General features: G+C 42.9%; 1 protein-coding gene across 2 annotated transcripts in view; it reads left to right on the top strand.

Annotated features, from left to right (window-relative positions):
• dmd (dystrophin) overlaps positions 1-15277 on the top strand; it is a 234151-nt gene that overhangs the window by 127525 nt on the left and 91349 nt on the right. For both annotated transcript variants that reach the window (XM_034677504.1, XM_034677505.1), the window contains 5 exons: positions 124-202; positions 1799-1911; positions 2624-2752; positions 6171-6363; positions 10460-10605. In XM_034677504.1, coding sequence (XP_034533395.1) covers positions 124-202; positions 1799-1911; positions 2624-2752; positions 6171-6363; positions 10460-10605 — 660 coding nt within the window. The remainder of the gene's footprint in view (positions 1-123; positions 203-1798; positions 1912-2623; positions 2753-6170; positions 6364-10459; positions 10606-15277) is intronic.

The following is a 15277-nucleotide window of genomic DNA, read 5'->3' as shown; positions in this document are numbered from 1 at the left end:
TGATGTCTCTTGTCCTTTGACTCTCTCTCTCTCTCTCTCTCTCTCTCTCTCTCTCTCTCTCTCTCTCTCTCTCTCTCTCTCTCTCTCTCACTCTCTCTCTCTCTCTCCTCCTCTCTGCTACAGGCAATAGAACGAGAGCGACCAGAGAAGTACCGGAAGCTTCAGGAGGCGACGCGCACAGCGCAGACCCTGGTCGAGCAGGGTAACACACACACACACACACACACACACACACACACACACACACACACACACACACACAGAGACACACACACACACACACACACACGCTTTCATTCACATGCATACAAACACATGCACGCACACCCTGTCTGTCCCCATGGCAACCCCTCCACCTGTCCCACCCTCTTCCCCTTGTCTCCATAGAAACACTGTCAGAGAGAGGAAAAAAAAGAGATGTTTCTTCTTGTCCGTCCTCTCCTCTGTCCTTGTGCATTTGTTGGTCTGAAAGCAGGGAGACACTCGCTTTATACTTTCTTTTATTTTGCTCCTACTTCTCCGTCCAAACATGCAAGAACATCTCTCTAACTCACTGAACGCAGAGCTCGTTGTGTGTGTGTGTGAGAGTGAGAGTGTGTGTGTGTGTGTCGCTGCGAAGTCAAGGGACAGGAATTATATCTGCTGTTAAGGTGCAAATAACAACAAAATGCACTATATTGAAAAGTGCTGCTATATTTTGCATGATGATGAAATATAAGGAGCAAGGTAAAAAGGATATTTACTGAAGAACTGACCGAGTAGGAGCAGGTCGATATAAAACAGCAGAGGACCTAGAACGGAGCCTTGTGGGACTCCTCAGGCTCGCCTTCTTCTCCTGCCTCTGTTTTTACACTACGCTAACCTAAGCCAAGCAAAATGTCTGCAAGACATTTACCCAGCAGACATTAAAGGTGATGCATATCATCTTCTCTGTGGTCAGATCATTGCATTGGTGTAAATATTTGACATTATTTAGATGGTATTGCCTGAGAAACTGATAATCACAGCAGTGAGGAATTCCATCTGCAGCTTGGAAACACATCTATCACTCCGTCCATCCGCTGAGCTAGCATGTCATTACCAGTGAAGCTGGAGGGATGAAGCTGGTAAAACAAAAGCCTGATATCTGCAGGGCATGCCTCTCATAGCGTCGCGCTAATGCCGTTGTATTCTCTGGGAGCTGTAATGGAAAACAGCGTCAGCCCTTCTCTTGACGTGTAAATGTAAATGGAACATAATTGAGCTCTGATTACAGGAAAAGGGAAGAAGCAATCTCCCACCAGATGAGACGTGTGAGCCAAAATGCTGACTTTAACAGGTCCAGTTATCATCCGGCCAATAGAGTCCATCGTGCCCTGAGAGAGGCGGGGGCGTGAAATCCATTTGTTTATGACTTTAGCATTGATTTCTATCTCCTGGAACTTCATGCAGGTTTTCATTTTCCAGGCACCGGACTCTTCCAGGCACTTTAAATCGCCCATTTGGATCAAAAATATGTCAGTTAGTGGCATGCATGGCTGCCTGGCAAGGTGTGTGTGTGTGTTTGATGAGAGAGTAAACAATCTCTGCAGCTCCTGTTTCCTGCAGAATATTAACGAAGCCTCACCTCTCCTACAGATGACATTCAACAGATTTTGTTTGTATTTATGTCTGTCCCCTACAGAGAGACAAGTCATGCCTGTGTGAACTGTGAGGCATGCATCACCGTTTGTGTGCGTGAGTGTGTGTGTGTGTGTGTGTTTATGTGTGTGTGTGTGTGTGTGTGACAGCATCCTCTCTCTCTGTCTGCGCCCCACAGAGGGGAGTCGTGCTGATGACATTGCCCAGGCAGCGGAGCAGCTGAACCAGCGCTGGGTGGGATTCTGTGCGCTGTTGGCAGACAGGCTGGCATGGCTGGCTTACCAGGCGAAGGTAAACACACAGAAAAGCCTCCCGACAGTCTCATTACTACAACTATCAATATTTTCACACCAGACTACAACTGTCTACTCCTGTTAGATAGCAGCCGCCTGCAGGTGTAGTCATGTCAGCTGTAGACATGTTGGTAGCATGAGGGTTTTTACAGTGCAGTTTTTAGCACTTCTGCAGGGGCTTCGTATTTTAAGACCCAAGGTTGCCGCTTGGTCAGTAGGATATTTATCATGATATTTAAAAGAGACACACTGAAAAACCTGAGCTCTATAGCTCTGAGTATCTCCTGAAGTCCACCCATCCACTGTGAGTGAGAAGAACTCTGCTTGCTGTCAAAATGTTCATGTTTCATGGATAGTTTGACCTTCATGATCACATTTTTGTTTGTCTCTGTACTCTAAACACATGATGCAACATTTATCCTCTGAAGGCGTCCAGCTGAAACTAGAACATGAGTCTTAAAGCAGCTCTTTTAAAATGCATAGAAACAGAATTGCTCTCCAGGTACAGAGTGAGAATCTCAATGTGACGTGACTCACTCTCAGGCTGTCCAAGCTCTCAGGGAGTTTGGTCACTCTCACTTCCACAGCTCTTCTCCAAACTCAGGACGAGTAAGTGAAACCAGATGGATGCTTTGTGAGGATCAGATGGAGGAATTAAACCTTCAAATTTACTTTAAATGTGACTCTCTCTCTCTCTGTGTGTCCTGCAGGTATTGGCTTTCTACAGCTTGTATGAGCAGTGTGAGCAGGCCGTGGACGCCAGTGAGAACTGGCTCAAAGTGCAGGCGCCTCCAGCGTCTGAGCCGGAGCCGCTCAGAGTGCAGCTGGACCGATGCCGGGTGAGTGGAGAGAGTTGTTTGACTTTAGTTTGTGGAGGTGATCCTTCTTCCTCTTCTGCTTTAACAGAGTTCATATTATCCATTTGGCCTTGGTGATGTTTCCTTTTTAATGTAACAGCTTCATTTGCTTCTTGTACTGTGTGTGACTTATTCAGCTTGTTTGCACTTCTGTCTCTTTTCATGCATCTGTTTGTCACAGCAAATTTATGTAAGTATGTTTACGCTCTTTATTTCCTTATATGAACCCACACTGAGCTGTAGGTAGTCTCCCTTACTCCAGTTAGTCCTGGACACCGTGTCCATCAGTAGAGCTGTTCGAGTGTGTGAAGGAAGAATTGAAGAGGTGTCCTAAAAACTCAACTCAACTTTATTAATATTGCACCTTTCATACATTCAAGCATACATCCAACAGTGCTTCACAAAGAACCAGAGAGACAAAAAGCAACAGCAACAGGTAAAATGATAAAAGGCAAAAACTAGCTAGAGGATAGTGTGATGAAAAACTTAAAAATCAATCAAATAAAATCAGATAAAGACTAGAATAATAAAATAACATTTAATAAGATACAATAATAAATAAAATAACATTAGATAAGATAGAATAAAAAATAGAAATTATAATAATGAAAAAGGCAGAGTTTCTGTCAGGAGAGATAGTCCACTGATAACCTCTAGAAACAAAATATAGAGTCCCAAACAAATGCAAGATTTCTCCTTAATTTTATTTAGATTCCTCTCAATTTGGGACACAGAGGGGTTACATTTATGTCACATGACTTTAGAATAATACAATTAACCTTGGCCTGTTATTCTGTGCTCAGAAGTAAAACTAAAAGTTGAGTTTTTGAATAACAGGCTGTCTCCATCTCAGAGTCAATCTTCTCAGCAAACTCCTAACAAATCAACATGTTTATTTATATTTGTATTACCGACAGAGTGTTTCTATTATGACAGCAGAGAGAAATGTGAGGATGATGATGTGGATAAAGAAACATAACTCGTCTTGGATATCATTGTAAGAGTGTGAAAATCATCATGTTCTGTCGTCTATTCATCCTCTCAGTAATCCACACTGAGTCGTGTGTGTATCATTTTGCTTCGCCGTGAAAAGAACCTGCTAAAAAGTAATTGAGAAACTTTTGACGGTGCCAATTTGGCAATTTGAGGGGAGGGGTGAAGGTGTTGCAGTGATTTCAGAGTTTGAAAAGCCCTGCTTCAAACCCAATGTGTCTTTGAATGAGCAGGCGTTGTATTGACCAGCAGAAAAACACACACTCACAGGTTTACTTTGATGACATCTTAACAAGAGGAGAGGAGAAGTGACAGGGATAAACACACGAGATGAGAGGAAGAGGGGTGTAATTAAAGAGAGAGTTTGGAGAAGCTTTCAGAGTTGAACAAAAAGATGATAATAAGAAAGGAGAAAAAGAGACAGAAGAAAATCTAATTTCTTCTTTCTAAGAAACGTGGAGCGTCTGCTGCAGACTAAATCACACCAACAAGGTTTCCCTCACAAGAGCGCCCACACGTTTTCACCAGCACACACACACACACACACACACACAGACGCACAGAAATACTCTGAGTTCCTATCTTTTTATCAAACAGGAAAGGCTTCAGAGCAAATCAAATATTTACTGAAACTTTAAAACGACCTTCCTGCCGGCAAATCCTCCCGCCATGTGTTAGTTTATGAAAATATATTCTGTCCAGCTTCTAAATGCTTGTGTTTTCTAACATTACTCATGAATAAGGAGCGTGTCTCTGCGCTTCAGGCTACGGCGTTAACTCCCAATCTGTTACAGGGGGATAAGAGCGAGCTGCAGCCGGAGCTTTAACCCCGGGAACGCTTCAGGGAATACTAACCTGCCTTACCTGCTCAGTCCTGGACTGATCCTCTTCATCTTTTATGTGACATGACGTGAATAACTCGTGCTTTAAAGGATGAGAGTGGGGACAGTCGGCTGACAAATCTCATGAGGAGACCGGAAGCAGCCTGAATGGAGGACTTTAAGTAATCCCACGTAGACACTCAGCCGTCACAGCTCTCCTCAGGGACTGTATGTGACGTATGATGACCTCACTGAGATTGTCAGATCATATATGAGGAATTAGGGTTGTATATGTGAGCAGCATAAAGGACACCTATGTTATTTTATAGGATGTAGTGTCTCCTCTCTGTGCTCAAACATCAGTAGCTTCAAAACTTGTGATTGGTTGATCCACAAGAAGGGAAAAATCTGTTCTAATAAATGCAGACCTGGGCTATCGGTCTGCATAATGAAAATAAATACTTTCTTTGTTGTAGTGGGCATTAAAAAATGTGGAAATTGTTCCTCCTTATCATAGAGAGAAACTGAAGCATTCTTCTAGCTGCTAAACATCACTTTCCTTTCTATTGCGTCTTTTAGAATTGTGAAGGCAACCTTCAAATCTATCTAAAAAGAATCACTTAACTCATTCATCATAAGGAGTGTGTTCCTCCACTCCCTCCTCAGTGTTTCACCTCAGGAGCTCTCTTCAGGGCTGAGATCCTTTGTGGGCAACTTTTATCTTCACCAGCATCGACTCGTAACCTTGAGGAGAATTCTAAGAATTTCCTCCGAACTCTTTGTCCTGTGCAGCTTTGTGAATACGGCCTCAGATATTTTGTCTTTAAACTGACATCCCTTCAAGCAAAACCTTCCCTTGACTGATCTGAAACAAAACTCCAGTGCTGCGATATCAGCTGTTTACACGTCTGCTATCCACTCGACCCAGCCGGCCTTCTTAGCCTCGCTCCGCCGGCTTTACCTCCGCTCTGCGTCAAAGTTATCTCCGTCTCCAGCTGCTTGATTCCCGTGGATTAACTCACTTTTAATCACACACATCAGTCTTTGAGAGGAGAGACAATCAAACACCTTCAATCACACGACACTTTAAAGAGGCGCATGATTCACATCCCACTTTTATCAAGACGCCGTGTTCTAACATCCAGACAACACACACTTCCTGTGCGAACAAACTTTAGCTTTGTGCTTCTGCAGTGAGCACAAATGTTAAAATTACAGAAACATTTATGCTGCCACACTCTTCCTCTCTCCTCTCCCTCTGCTGATAAAGCAGTGATTTTTCTCTCTTCTTGTTACAGTTTGAAATTCAGGAGAAAAACTTCCTCAGCTCTGTTGCAGTTTTGCTGAGCTGGTTCAATTTCCTGCTTGGTTTCCTATTCATTAAGAGTTTGGGAGTGTGTTTAAACTTTTCCGTGATGTAGAACTGAATAAGCAAACGCCAAACCAAGTGAATGAACACGATTCTTTAGCACAGATCTGTTTTTCTTGAAGGAGTGTGGACTCATGGAGCAGTTTTTCCCCTCACAGACTCTCTCTCGCCTCTCTTCATCAGTGACCCTCTTTTCTTTCCCTTCCTGTCCCCGCAGGAGGAGGTGGCCCGTCTGGCCGCCCTGCAGCCTCAGGTAGACCTCCTGGAGAAGCGTCTGGAGGAGCTGAAGGAGGCGAAGGAAGGGGAGGAGGACCCGTCGGCCTTCTTGGACGCCGACATCGTGGCCTTCAAAGAGCACTACCTCAAAGTGCTGGAGGACCTGAGGGAGAGAGAGAGGCAGCTGCAGCTGGGTAAGCGAGGAGATGCTGATTCACTGCATTTAAAAAAAACACTTCATCTAAGCAGTTTGGTGCTGACCTTTAGACTGCAGCGTGTGAACTCTAGCTTTGTTTACCTGCCCTCAATTTCAGCCGGTGATGAGTGAGGCTGAAGAGAGTAGGAGCTGCATTCAAACATGATGCTGCAGATTGACGATCAAGGCTTCAATATTATGTAAACTATCTGCTGAATTAACTCCAGCATGTAAAACAAGCTGATTTCATGGGGGGGACTTGAATCCACACAATACCTTCATGATGATTTGAGCTCTGGTGGAAAACACTGTCTTGACTGAGCTGACATATCAGGAAAGAGAGAGCCCGATATTCACACATCACCTGAAGACCTCTGATAATTTGTTGTATCTTCAGAGGTTTTTAATCCCAAGTAAATCCACCATGAGGGTACTTTGTAAATTAAAAATTATACAGCAAATCAGCGACCGATACATAAAGTTAAACACAGACTCTTTGCATTTCTGGATCTGTGGATGAGGTGACGGCCGTGCCTCAGACCTGCTGCCTTGCAGACATTAAACACTGAAGCTATTATCATGACTTCTGAGTTCTGTAAAAACTTCTCCAATCCTCCGCTGTTTATCAAAACAGACACTTCAATTACCGTGAGAGGATAAATTGTCCTTTATTCTATTTCATAATTTTTGTTTTACAGGAGTTATTGAACGGCCTCTAGAATTAGATTTTAATTAGATTTCCATTAAAGCATAAAAAGAGACGATTGTGAAGAAGGCATTTCTTCATTACTGTTATGAATGGCACAATTACACAATCCTAAATGTGTGTACTTTTACTTCTGCAGAGTCTGTCTGTATTCTGTCAGACATGTTAGGATTGTACCAGAATCCTGTCCTTTAGTTCAGGGTTCTTGCTCTGTTTTGTTAACAGCATTATTTCAGGACTTCCTCTTCCGCTCTCAAAACTGAAGTTGGAGGTCCATCTCCTATTTTCGAAATAAAAAAGACAATTAGTGTCCTTCCACATATTTCCAGAATTCCCAAAGCACCCAAATCCTGCTCCTTTGAGAGTTTAAGTGACAGCCTGCTGTAGCCCACACACTGCATCACACAGACTCACAGTCGCAAATGTCTCTACCCACAACCTTCAGCAGAGACACTCTTGGAAAGCAGAACAAACATACTGAGATCTTGCAAACACATCTGCAGCCTGCAGCACCGTCTGAGTGTGGGTAGACACAGCCACCATTACAGTTCTGTTCCTATATCGTCTGCACGCCAATTACAACCACAAAGCGTGAGATGGCACAGCGTGACGTGTTGGGGAAGGCTGTTTAATAAATCACCCTGGCAGAAAACAACACTTCTCACGCCGTACAGCTGATATCAGAGATTATTTGATTTCACAGACAAAGATGGAAACTTATGCAAACAGCTCGGTGACTTTTTAACAGCTTATTCAGAGGAAAACAGTTGAATGAACGTGACACAGGAGGGAGGAAACACTGCTCTTTAACTAAACAACACAAACATCCACCTCGTTATCACATCCTTTGTGCGAGAGATCGAATCACAGCTCACTCCGGTGCTGAATTAATGCCCACACTGACGTCTGTATTTCCATACCGCGCTCTGTGAGGAATCATTATGTCAGATTCTACACTGACATCTAAAATCTTCTTCATTGTGAGGCCAAAGTCCAGATGTACCTGACATTTTATGTGCGTGTAATATTCAGAGTGAGCAACAGCTTCATGAGACAAACTGTCGACTGGCCTCATTATGGAGGACGTCAACAACAAAAGGGAGGTCGGAGCACAATGCTAGTCGTTTCTGAGTGTTGCTGAGGGAGTTATTGCAGGGATGCTCAGATTGCATTCACTGTAGCTAATAGTGCTGCAACACCACAAGGAGCAAAACTAAGTGAGCCGCTGATTTGTATTTTCTTCAATGCATCTTTGTTGCAAATGAATCCTGTTATCCTCCAATGAAAGAGCGAAGAACATCCACACAGGTGACACCATTTTTTCACTCTCATCAGCTTGTTGCAGCCCTATTCTTCTCTTTATGTAATGGGGGATCGCATACCGCCACCTGCTGTGGCATATAAAACTTCTAAGCCTTATTCCTTAATGGGGGAAGCAAGGCGTTCATCCAAAGTCCCAAATTAAAGTAGCTAGCTTAATAAACTGCTAGCGAACTCCACTGTCCAACTGTCTGAGCTACAAATGCACAGAAAGCTACTAGCATCCTGTTGCAACACAGTTCAAATTGTGATTTAATATAAATCCTGCCTCTGACTAGGAGAACATCCAATCATAGGTAAGGACTTTGGGGTGGCCAGATTTAAAGGGGGCCAGAGCCACCCCTGGCCTCCCATCTGGACACGCCCCTGCTGACAGTCAGGAAAGTCTTAAAGTTTCAGTCCAGGTAAAAGAATCAAGGAGAATCTAAATATAAGAACAGTGTGTGAAGCATTCTCCCTCCATTTGTGCTCACAAGCCAATTTTATATCTATTTGACAAGTTGAGTGACGCACACTCTTGTTGTGAACAAACACTAGGCGTGCACTCATGTGGCTACACCTCTCCACCCGTCTCCATGGCGAGCAGCGAGCGAGAGTGCCAGTGAGTCACTTAGTCCAATTTCTAGTGCTACTCTCGCTCAGTTTGCGTGTGAAGATGCTCTCTGAGGCTTTCTGAGAGAAAACACTGACGCAGAGACTTAATGAGATTGAAAAGGAAGCCGTCAAGATGAGCAAATTTAACGCAGACAGATGCTGTGACAAAACAAGAGCAGATAGCTATTTATATCAATGAGGGAGAAAGTGATGGAGGGAAATGAGAGAACAAAAAAAACTATATAGGCAGTGAGAAAATGACCCGAGGGGGGGAAAGACTTCTGCACGGAGTGGGGAGAGACAGAAGAGAAGAAAAGATGCTGACAGCCGAGGAGACAAACTTCTTCACTCACTCAGACAGCCTCTTCCCTCGTGCCACACGCTGCTCTTTTCTCACCCACGCCGAGGGTGAGATACCCCGCACATAGTCAACTACTCACACTACTCACATGGGGATAGACATATGTACAGACTCTCACTGACTGCTTCCTGCGCCTCATTCAGAATTCAGATACAGCTGAGAGGTGTAAATGTGGCAGGTATTGAAGTGCTACCTCTTTCCTTTTCAGGTCAGGTCAGCAGAAGTTGTTGGTGTAGTTGATTAGAATTAGTTGTAATAAGTCATTTATTTCACTGAGTTTAAACCAAATACTAGTGTTGTAGTACTCAAGACCGGTCTTGGTCTTGAGACCGATCTCGAGGCCGCTTATTTAAGGTCTCGGTCTCGTCTCTGAATCGAAAGCAGTTTCGCTCTTCTCTCGGTCTCAGACTGGGCGGACTCCATATTTTATATCAAGAGTGGTTGAGACCACCACTGATGCACTGTGTGTCCCTGTCATAACTGGGGTAAGAGGAAAAATGAAACTTAAGGAGTCAAAAGAAAGGCAACCAAGACAAAACCAAACCTTGTTTGTTGCTGTCAATAGTATTCAAAGCAAACTTAAATAGAATTAACACAAGTCTTTTATTTAGTTTACTCTCATGATGATTGTTCATTGATATATATGATCTTGCCCTGCCTTGGTCTTGGTCTGGACTCGGTCTCGATCCCTAAATGTCTTCGTCTTGGGGCACTCTGGTCTTGGTTAATGTGGTCTTGACTACAACACTACCAAATACTAAAACTTCACAGTGTACTACTCGACTTGAGGGTCCTCCATCTTTTTTTAATTCATATTTTTGGGGCATTTTTTCCTTTATTGAAAGGACAGTTGAAGAGAGACAGGAAATGTGTTTGTTGTCCACTTCAGGTCCTTCAAATTGTACTCAGAGGTTGAAAAATACAGATATGAGTGAATCTTTTGGAAGCAGATTCACTCCCACTGAGGCAAAGGCAATAATATTTATCAAAACATGCATTCAGAGACGTTTTTATTCATATGTTTGTGTGTTAACTCTCTCTCTCTCTCTCTCTCTCTCTCTCTCTCTCTCTCTCTCTCTCTCTCTCTCTCTCTCTCTCTCTCTCTCTCTCTAGTTTTGGAGAGCTTACCCCCGGCTCGATATAAAGATACCATATCCACACTGTTGGCATGGCTGCAGCAGTGCGAGGCCAAGCTAGCCATCCCATCCACGGCTGTTACCGACTATCCTGTTATGGAACAGAGGCTGAAGGACGTTCAGGTACACACACACACACACACACACACACACACACACACACACACACACACACACACACACACCTGCACAGTCAGTCTGAAGATGAGTGATGTGTGCTGTTTTCATATGTGGAGTTAACTTGCATTCAAAAGCAGCACAAGTTGATTCAAAGATACAATAAAAGAATGCATTATGGGAGATTTACTTCAAAGTGATGCTCATATTTATTTACATCCTCACTGAGTTTTTAGGACTTTTGAGACCGAGCAGTGAAGCTGAAGCAGAATCAGACGTGTGTCTCACGATCTTGTATGAATCACAGTTAATTACGCCGTAATGTGGCTTCACTGTAATCCCATCACCCACTCAGAGCCACCCGTGATTCAGCTGATGATGGAATCGCTCTCGAACACCGCTACTCCGATCTGTTTACAAATTCCCATAAAAGGCCAAAATGGATCTGGCTCTGCGATCCTGTGTGGCTGTATAACACTGTAATCAGTTTTTACTACGAGCAGTAAACTTATATTGCCACCGGCGATGCCAAACTGCCAAAGCAGCACTCTTTTAAAGGCCGCTTTTCCGCTGCTCTTTGAGGTAGCAGACAGCGGATAAAGACCGGAGAGAAAATAGATGACATGCCCCATTAAGTAGGAGTCTGATTCATACCCACAACCTGGTGGGGAAACTGTGTGAATCTGATACATCAGGACATCACCAAATAAGTGCTGTAAACATAAAATCCCTGTTAAAGGATCTTAAAAGTGGAAGGAGTGTTCATTGAAATAGAAGAGGTCATTTTCAGACGGGCCTGCTTTGAGACAAAACCACCTGTTTATATGAAAGGAGGCTTTAAAGAGGGCGGATAACAGCCTTACAGTTTGTCCTGCCTCTTCTAGAGAGGAGAGTAAATCGAAGTCGAGACATAAGACGCTGATAAAAGTCTTCAGTTGTGACTTTGAAACACTTTGTCCCCTGGTGTCTTTGCAGCAGCTCTACAGGGAGGAACCTGTAATAGAACATATTTCTAGACATGCATGTTTCCTGGTTTCAAAGGACACTCTCTCTGATAGAGCCTGTGGAAGAAAGCACATGGTCCTCTTCAGTCTTCAGTCTGAAGCTTCTTCCATTCATGAACATTTCTTGGATAATTTCAGGACATTAAGTCTGCTATACATTCAGATACTTGACGTCCGTTAATGCACCTTAATGCAGGAGATTTCCCTCTCTATTGTGACTCATAGAACAGTTCAAATGTCCTCACAGGTTTAAAGTGCATCACTTTGTGCTATCATTGTTAAGTCTTGCTGTAGCTGTAGGCACAAAAGCCTTTATTACAACTTCTATCATAAAATTACAATTTATTCTATTTATAAAGGTTTATAGCGCTCCATCTTCTCATATTTTATCAATATAAGTTATAAAACAGAACTCAAAGGAAACAAAAAAATGAGAATAAAATCAGAAAAACAGATGCAAACACACAGAGGTTTATTTACATACATATTTAAAAAAGAAGGGCTGAATTATAATTTTATTCTCTAAAGATTATGACTTTAATCTCCTAAATTTATGGCTTTAGTTTTATTCTCATTAATGTATGTTATTTGTCTTGTAAATGTAGGACATGAAAACAAGTTTATTAAGCTTCCTGATCATGCTATTAGATATGAGAAGTAATATAAACAGTAATATTTAAGACACTTAATTTTGACTTTGTATGCTGAGAAGAAAATCCGCCTAACTTCTGTTTAATGAGAGATATTTAAAGGATTTAGAAGAATGATGGAGCATCAGCCAGAAAAACGTAAACACAGCTGCTGTAAACTTCATCTTTTTAATTGAAAGCAGCCGCTCCACCAGAGAGTTCCACTTTACCTTCAGAAACCTAAAAAACAAACAGAGAGAATTCCAGTGTCCCTGAAACCAGCAGCATCATGAAGCTGCACTTTCATCTGCTTAACATGCAGAGAGCGAGGCCAGAGCTGGTGTGTGTGTGTGTGTGTGTGTTTGTTTTTGTGTGTGTTTGTCTACAACTCTGCAATTATGAGAGGCGGGTGAGCAGAATCCCAGTGGAGCAAATCAGTGTCTCTGTTTATCACAATATCTACCTGCTGAAAAACCACACACACACACTAACACACACAACCAGTGCAGTGTGTGTCAGTGAGCACACAAAGGATGAGAAACTCCAAAATGTGTCTTTTTCCATTGAATCCAGCCTGAAGAACAGAGGCTCTTCTGTTCTTTTTCATTCTCTGTTGTTGTTTTAGCAGCGTTTGTTTTATCTCGGACCTCAGCGAAGGTCACACCACAAAGGAGAGAGTGTGTGTGTGTGTGTGTGTGTCGTCTAACTTGATAATGGTCTCGTAGCCTAGCAGGGAGATCAGGCCTTGTAGCCTGAGATTAATTAAAGTGGATTGTAGATAATAATTAGGAATTCATTCTGCATACTGATCAGCCGTCATTAATTTTGCTCCCTAAGCTCATCGCCGAGGGACGCGAGACTTCCACGTGTGACACCTCTGTGCGGTCATTTACGCTGATGACACTCTGCTTACTCTAATCATTAGAATAATGAGCGCTCCGTTCAGGTGGAGGGATCTGTTAAACGACAGATATTAAAAAGCACTCTGATTGGCTGAGATAAGTGACAGCTTTAAGAGAGGCGATCGTTCATTTCATCACGTTATTAAAGACGTGATTGCAGCGTTCAATCACCAGCTTTACTTTAGCATCACTTCATCATGTGATTAATAAGCGATGGAGGTGTTAATGAGCGGGGAACTTTTTACAGACAGCTTCAAATATTCTGCATCCTCCAAAACCTGCAATTTAAAGGGTTGTTTTTTTGCTTTTTATTGGTGAAATAAAAGAATACAAGACAGAGAAGTGACTCAAAACATCAAACAATAAAAAGAAAGAAACAAAACAAAGGTGATACTGTGCAAACACATGACCCAAGTGCAAAAGAAGAGCAAGAACAAAGACAAAAAGAAAAAGAAAAGAGAGAGAAAGAAGGATTTCTGAAGGGAGGGATTGATTTTATAGATATGAGTTTGAAACATGATAATTTAAAGCTGTGTTATTGCAAATCTTGCAGCCTATAGAGCAGGGGTTCCCAAAGTGTGGGTCAGGACCTTGCTTATTTTATCCATTATTGTACAAATATAGACACAAATATTTCCATTTGAAATAAACCCTTCAAATAAGTACATTTCATTAGTTTTCTGCCTGTCTTTGTTTTGCCAGATGCCTCCTAAAGTCAGGGTTAAGGTTAGCTCACAGTTAATTATCAAAAGCATCAGTAGCAGCAGGGTTATTCCCAGCAGCACAGGAAACACAGCCACATGTGCATGTAGGTAAACTCATTTGGAAGTATGAAGTAAATGAAGTATGAAGCAACATTTAACCTCTTGGAGGGACAGTTGGGGTCACAGGTCACCTATGTTTTAGGGGTCGTGGGCTGAATAGTTTGTGAACCCCTGCTATAGAGAATCTGTTGACACAAACGCTGACATCACTTTGCTAATTAGCATGAAAATAGACGGTGAAACATCCAGCTCACGAGCATGTGCTGCTTCTCTGACCGGGTAAGATGAAAAAAAAAGGCGGCAGGGTCAAAACAAGAGTCAGCAATTAACGTGACTTAACTCGTTAAGAGGCAGCTACAATGAAGAAGGGGATCATAAGCAGTCAGTTGTTCAGCTGGAGTTTCATTCCTCACACTGTTTTTCACAGACTCATGAAGAAGAAGCGTCTCAGATTAAGTTGGCTTCTTCGCCGTTGTTATGATCGCCGCTTTACATTCAGAGCTACATCTGTAACCTTCGTTCTTTGAGTCATCATCATATTTGTGCATGAAAACAGCTTCAGCTAGTTTCAAATGTCAGGCAGAGAGCGGAGGAGACGGAGGAGCAACAGTGTGGCAGAGCTGCGAGAGAGGAAGAGGGTCAAGGTCAGGATGGAGGTGGAGGGTGGGTGGTGGTGTATGACGGGGCTGTAAATGCATTCTTTAATGTATTAGGGTGCCGGGTTCAGAGAGGGAGGATGGTTCTTCGTCACTTATTCAGCTTTAAGTGGTTCTGATAAACATGTCGACCAAAATTAAAATAATGACAGATTACAGCAGATCCATCAGCAGATATCTTTGCTCTCACCATGAGGTAAAAAAAGGAAGAAAAAGTACCCGAGACGAAAAGGAAAGACCCAAAACTTTGAACAAAGAGAGTCCATTATGCCTCCCTGCTTTGGATTCAGTGTAGCAGCAGGAGGATTGTGGGTAATCCATGCTAACTGACGGATGTCCTGTCTGAGGGCCCGTGCTTGAACTAAGCTAAACTAAGCCTCTGAGCCACCTCGCTGTGAACGAGCCTCTCCCTCTCTCCCACCTCCAGTTCACCAGGGATCCCCTCGCCTCACCTCTCCACTTGTGATTCCAGTCAAACGGCGTGAAAACGGCTTTCATTACAAAATGTTAACAGAGGTAGAGTCGTGACCTCTCATGCTCGTCATCCTCAGTCTGCCTCCTCACCGAAAAAAACTAAGAGCAGCTTTAAGCATGGGGTGTTAAGTCTCTGTGATCTGTTGGAGCACACGTGATGGATGTTCTCCTAAAAAGCACGTGAAGGTGTGAGGCATGCTGGGTAATAATTTCCAGACTGAAGGGTTAACATTGTGAGGGTTTTTAGAC

The sequence above is a fragment of the Notolabrus celidotus genome, chromosome 24, assembly GCF_009762535.1.
Source record: "Notolabrus celidotus isolate fNotCel1 chromosome 24, fNotCel1.pri, whole genome shotgun sequence".
In the NCBI taxonomy this organism is placed as follows: domain Eukaryota; kingdom Metazoa; phylum Chordata; class Actinopteri; order Labriformes; family Labridae; genus Notolabrus; species Notolabrus celidotus.
This window is presented reverse-complemented; position numbering and strand designations above follow the sequence as displayed.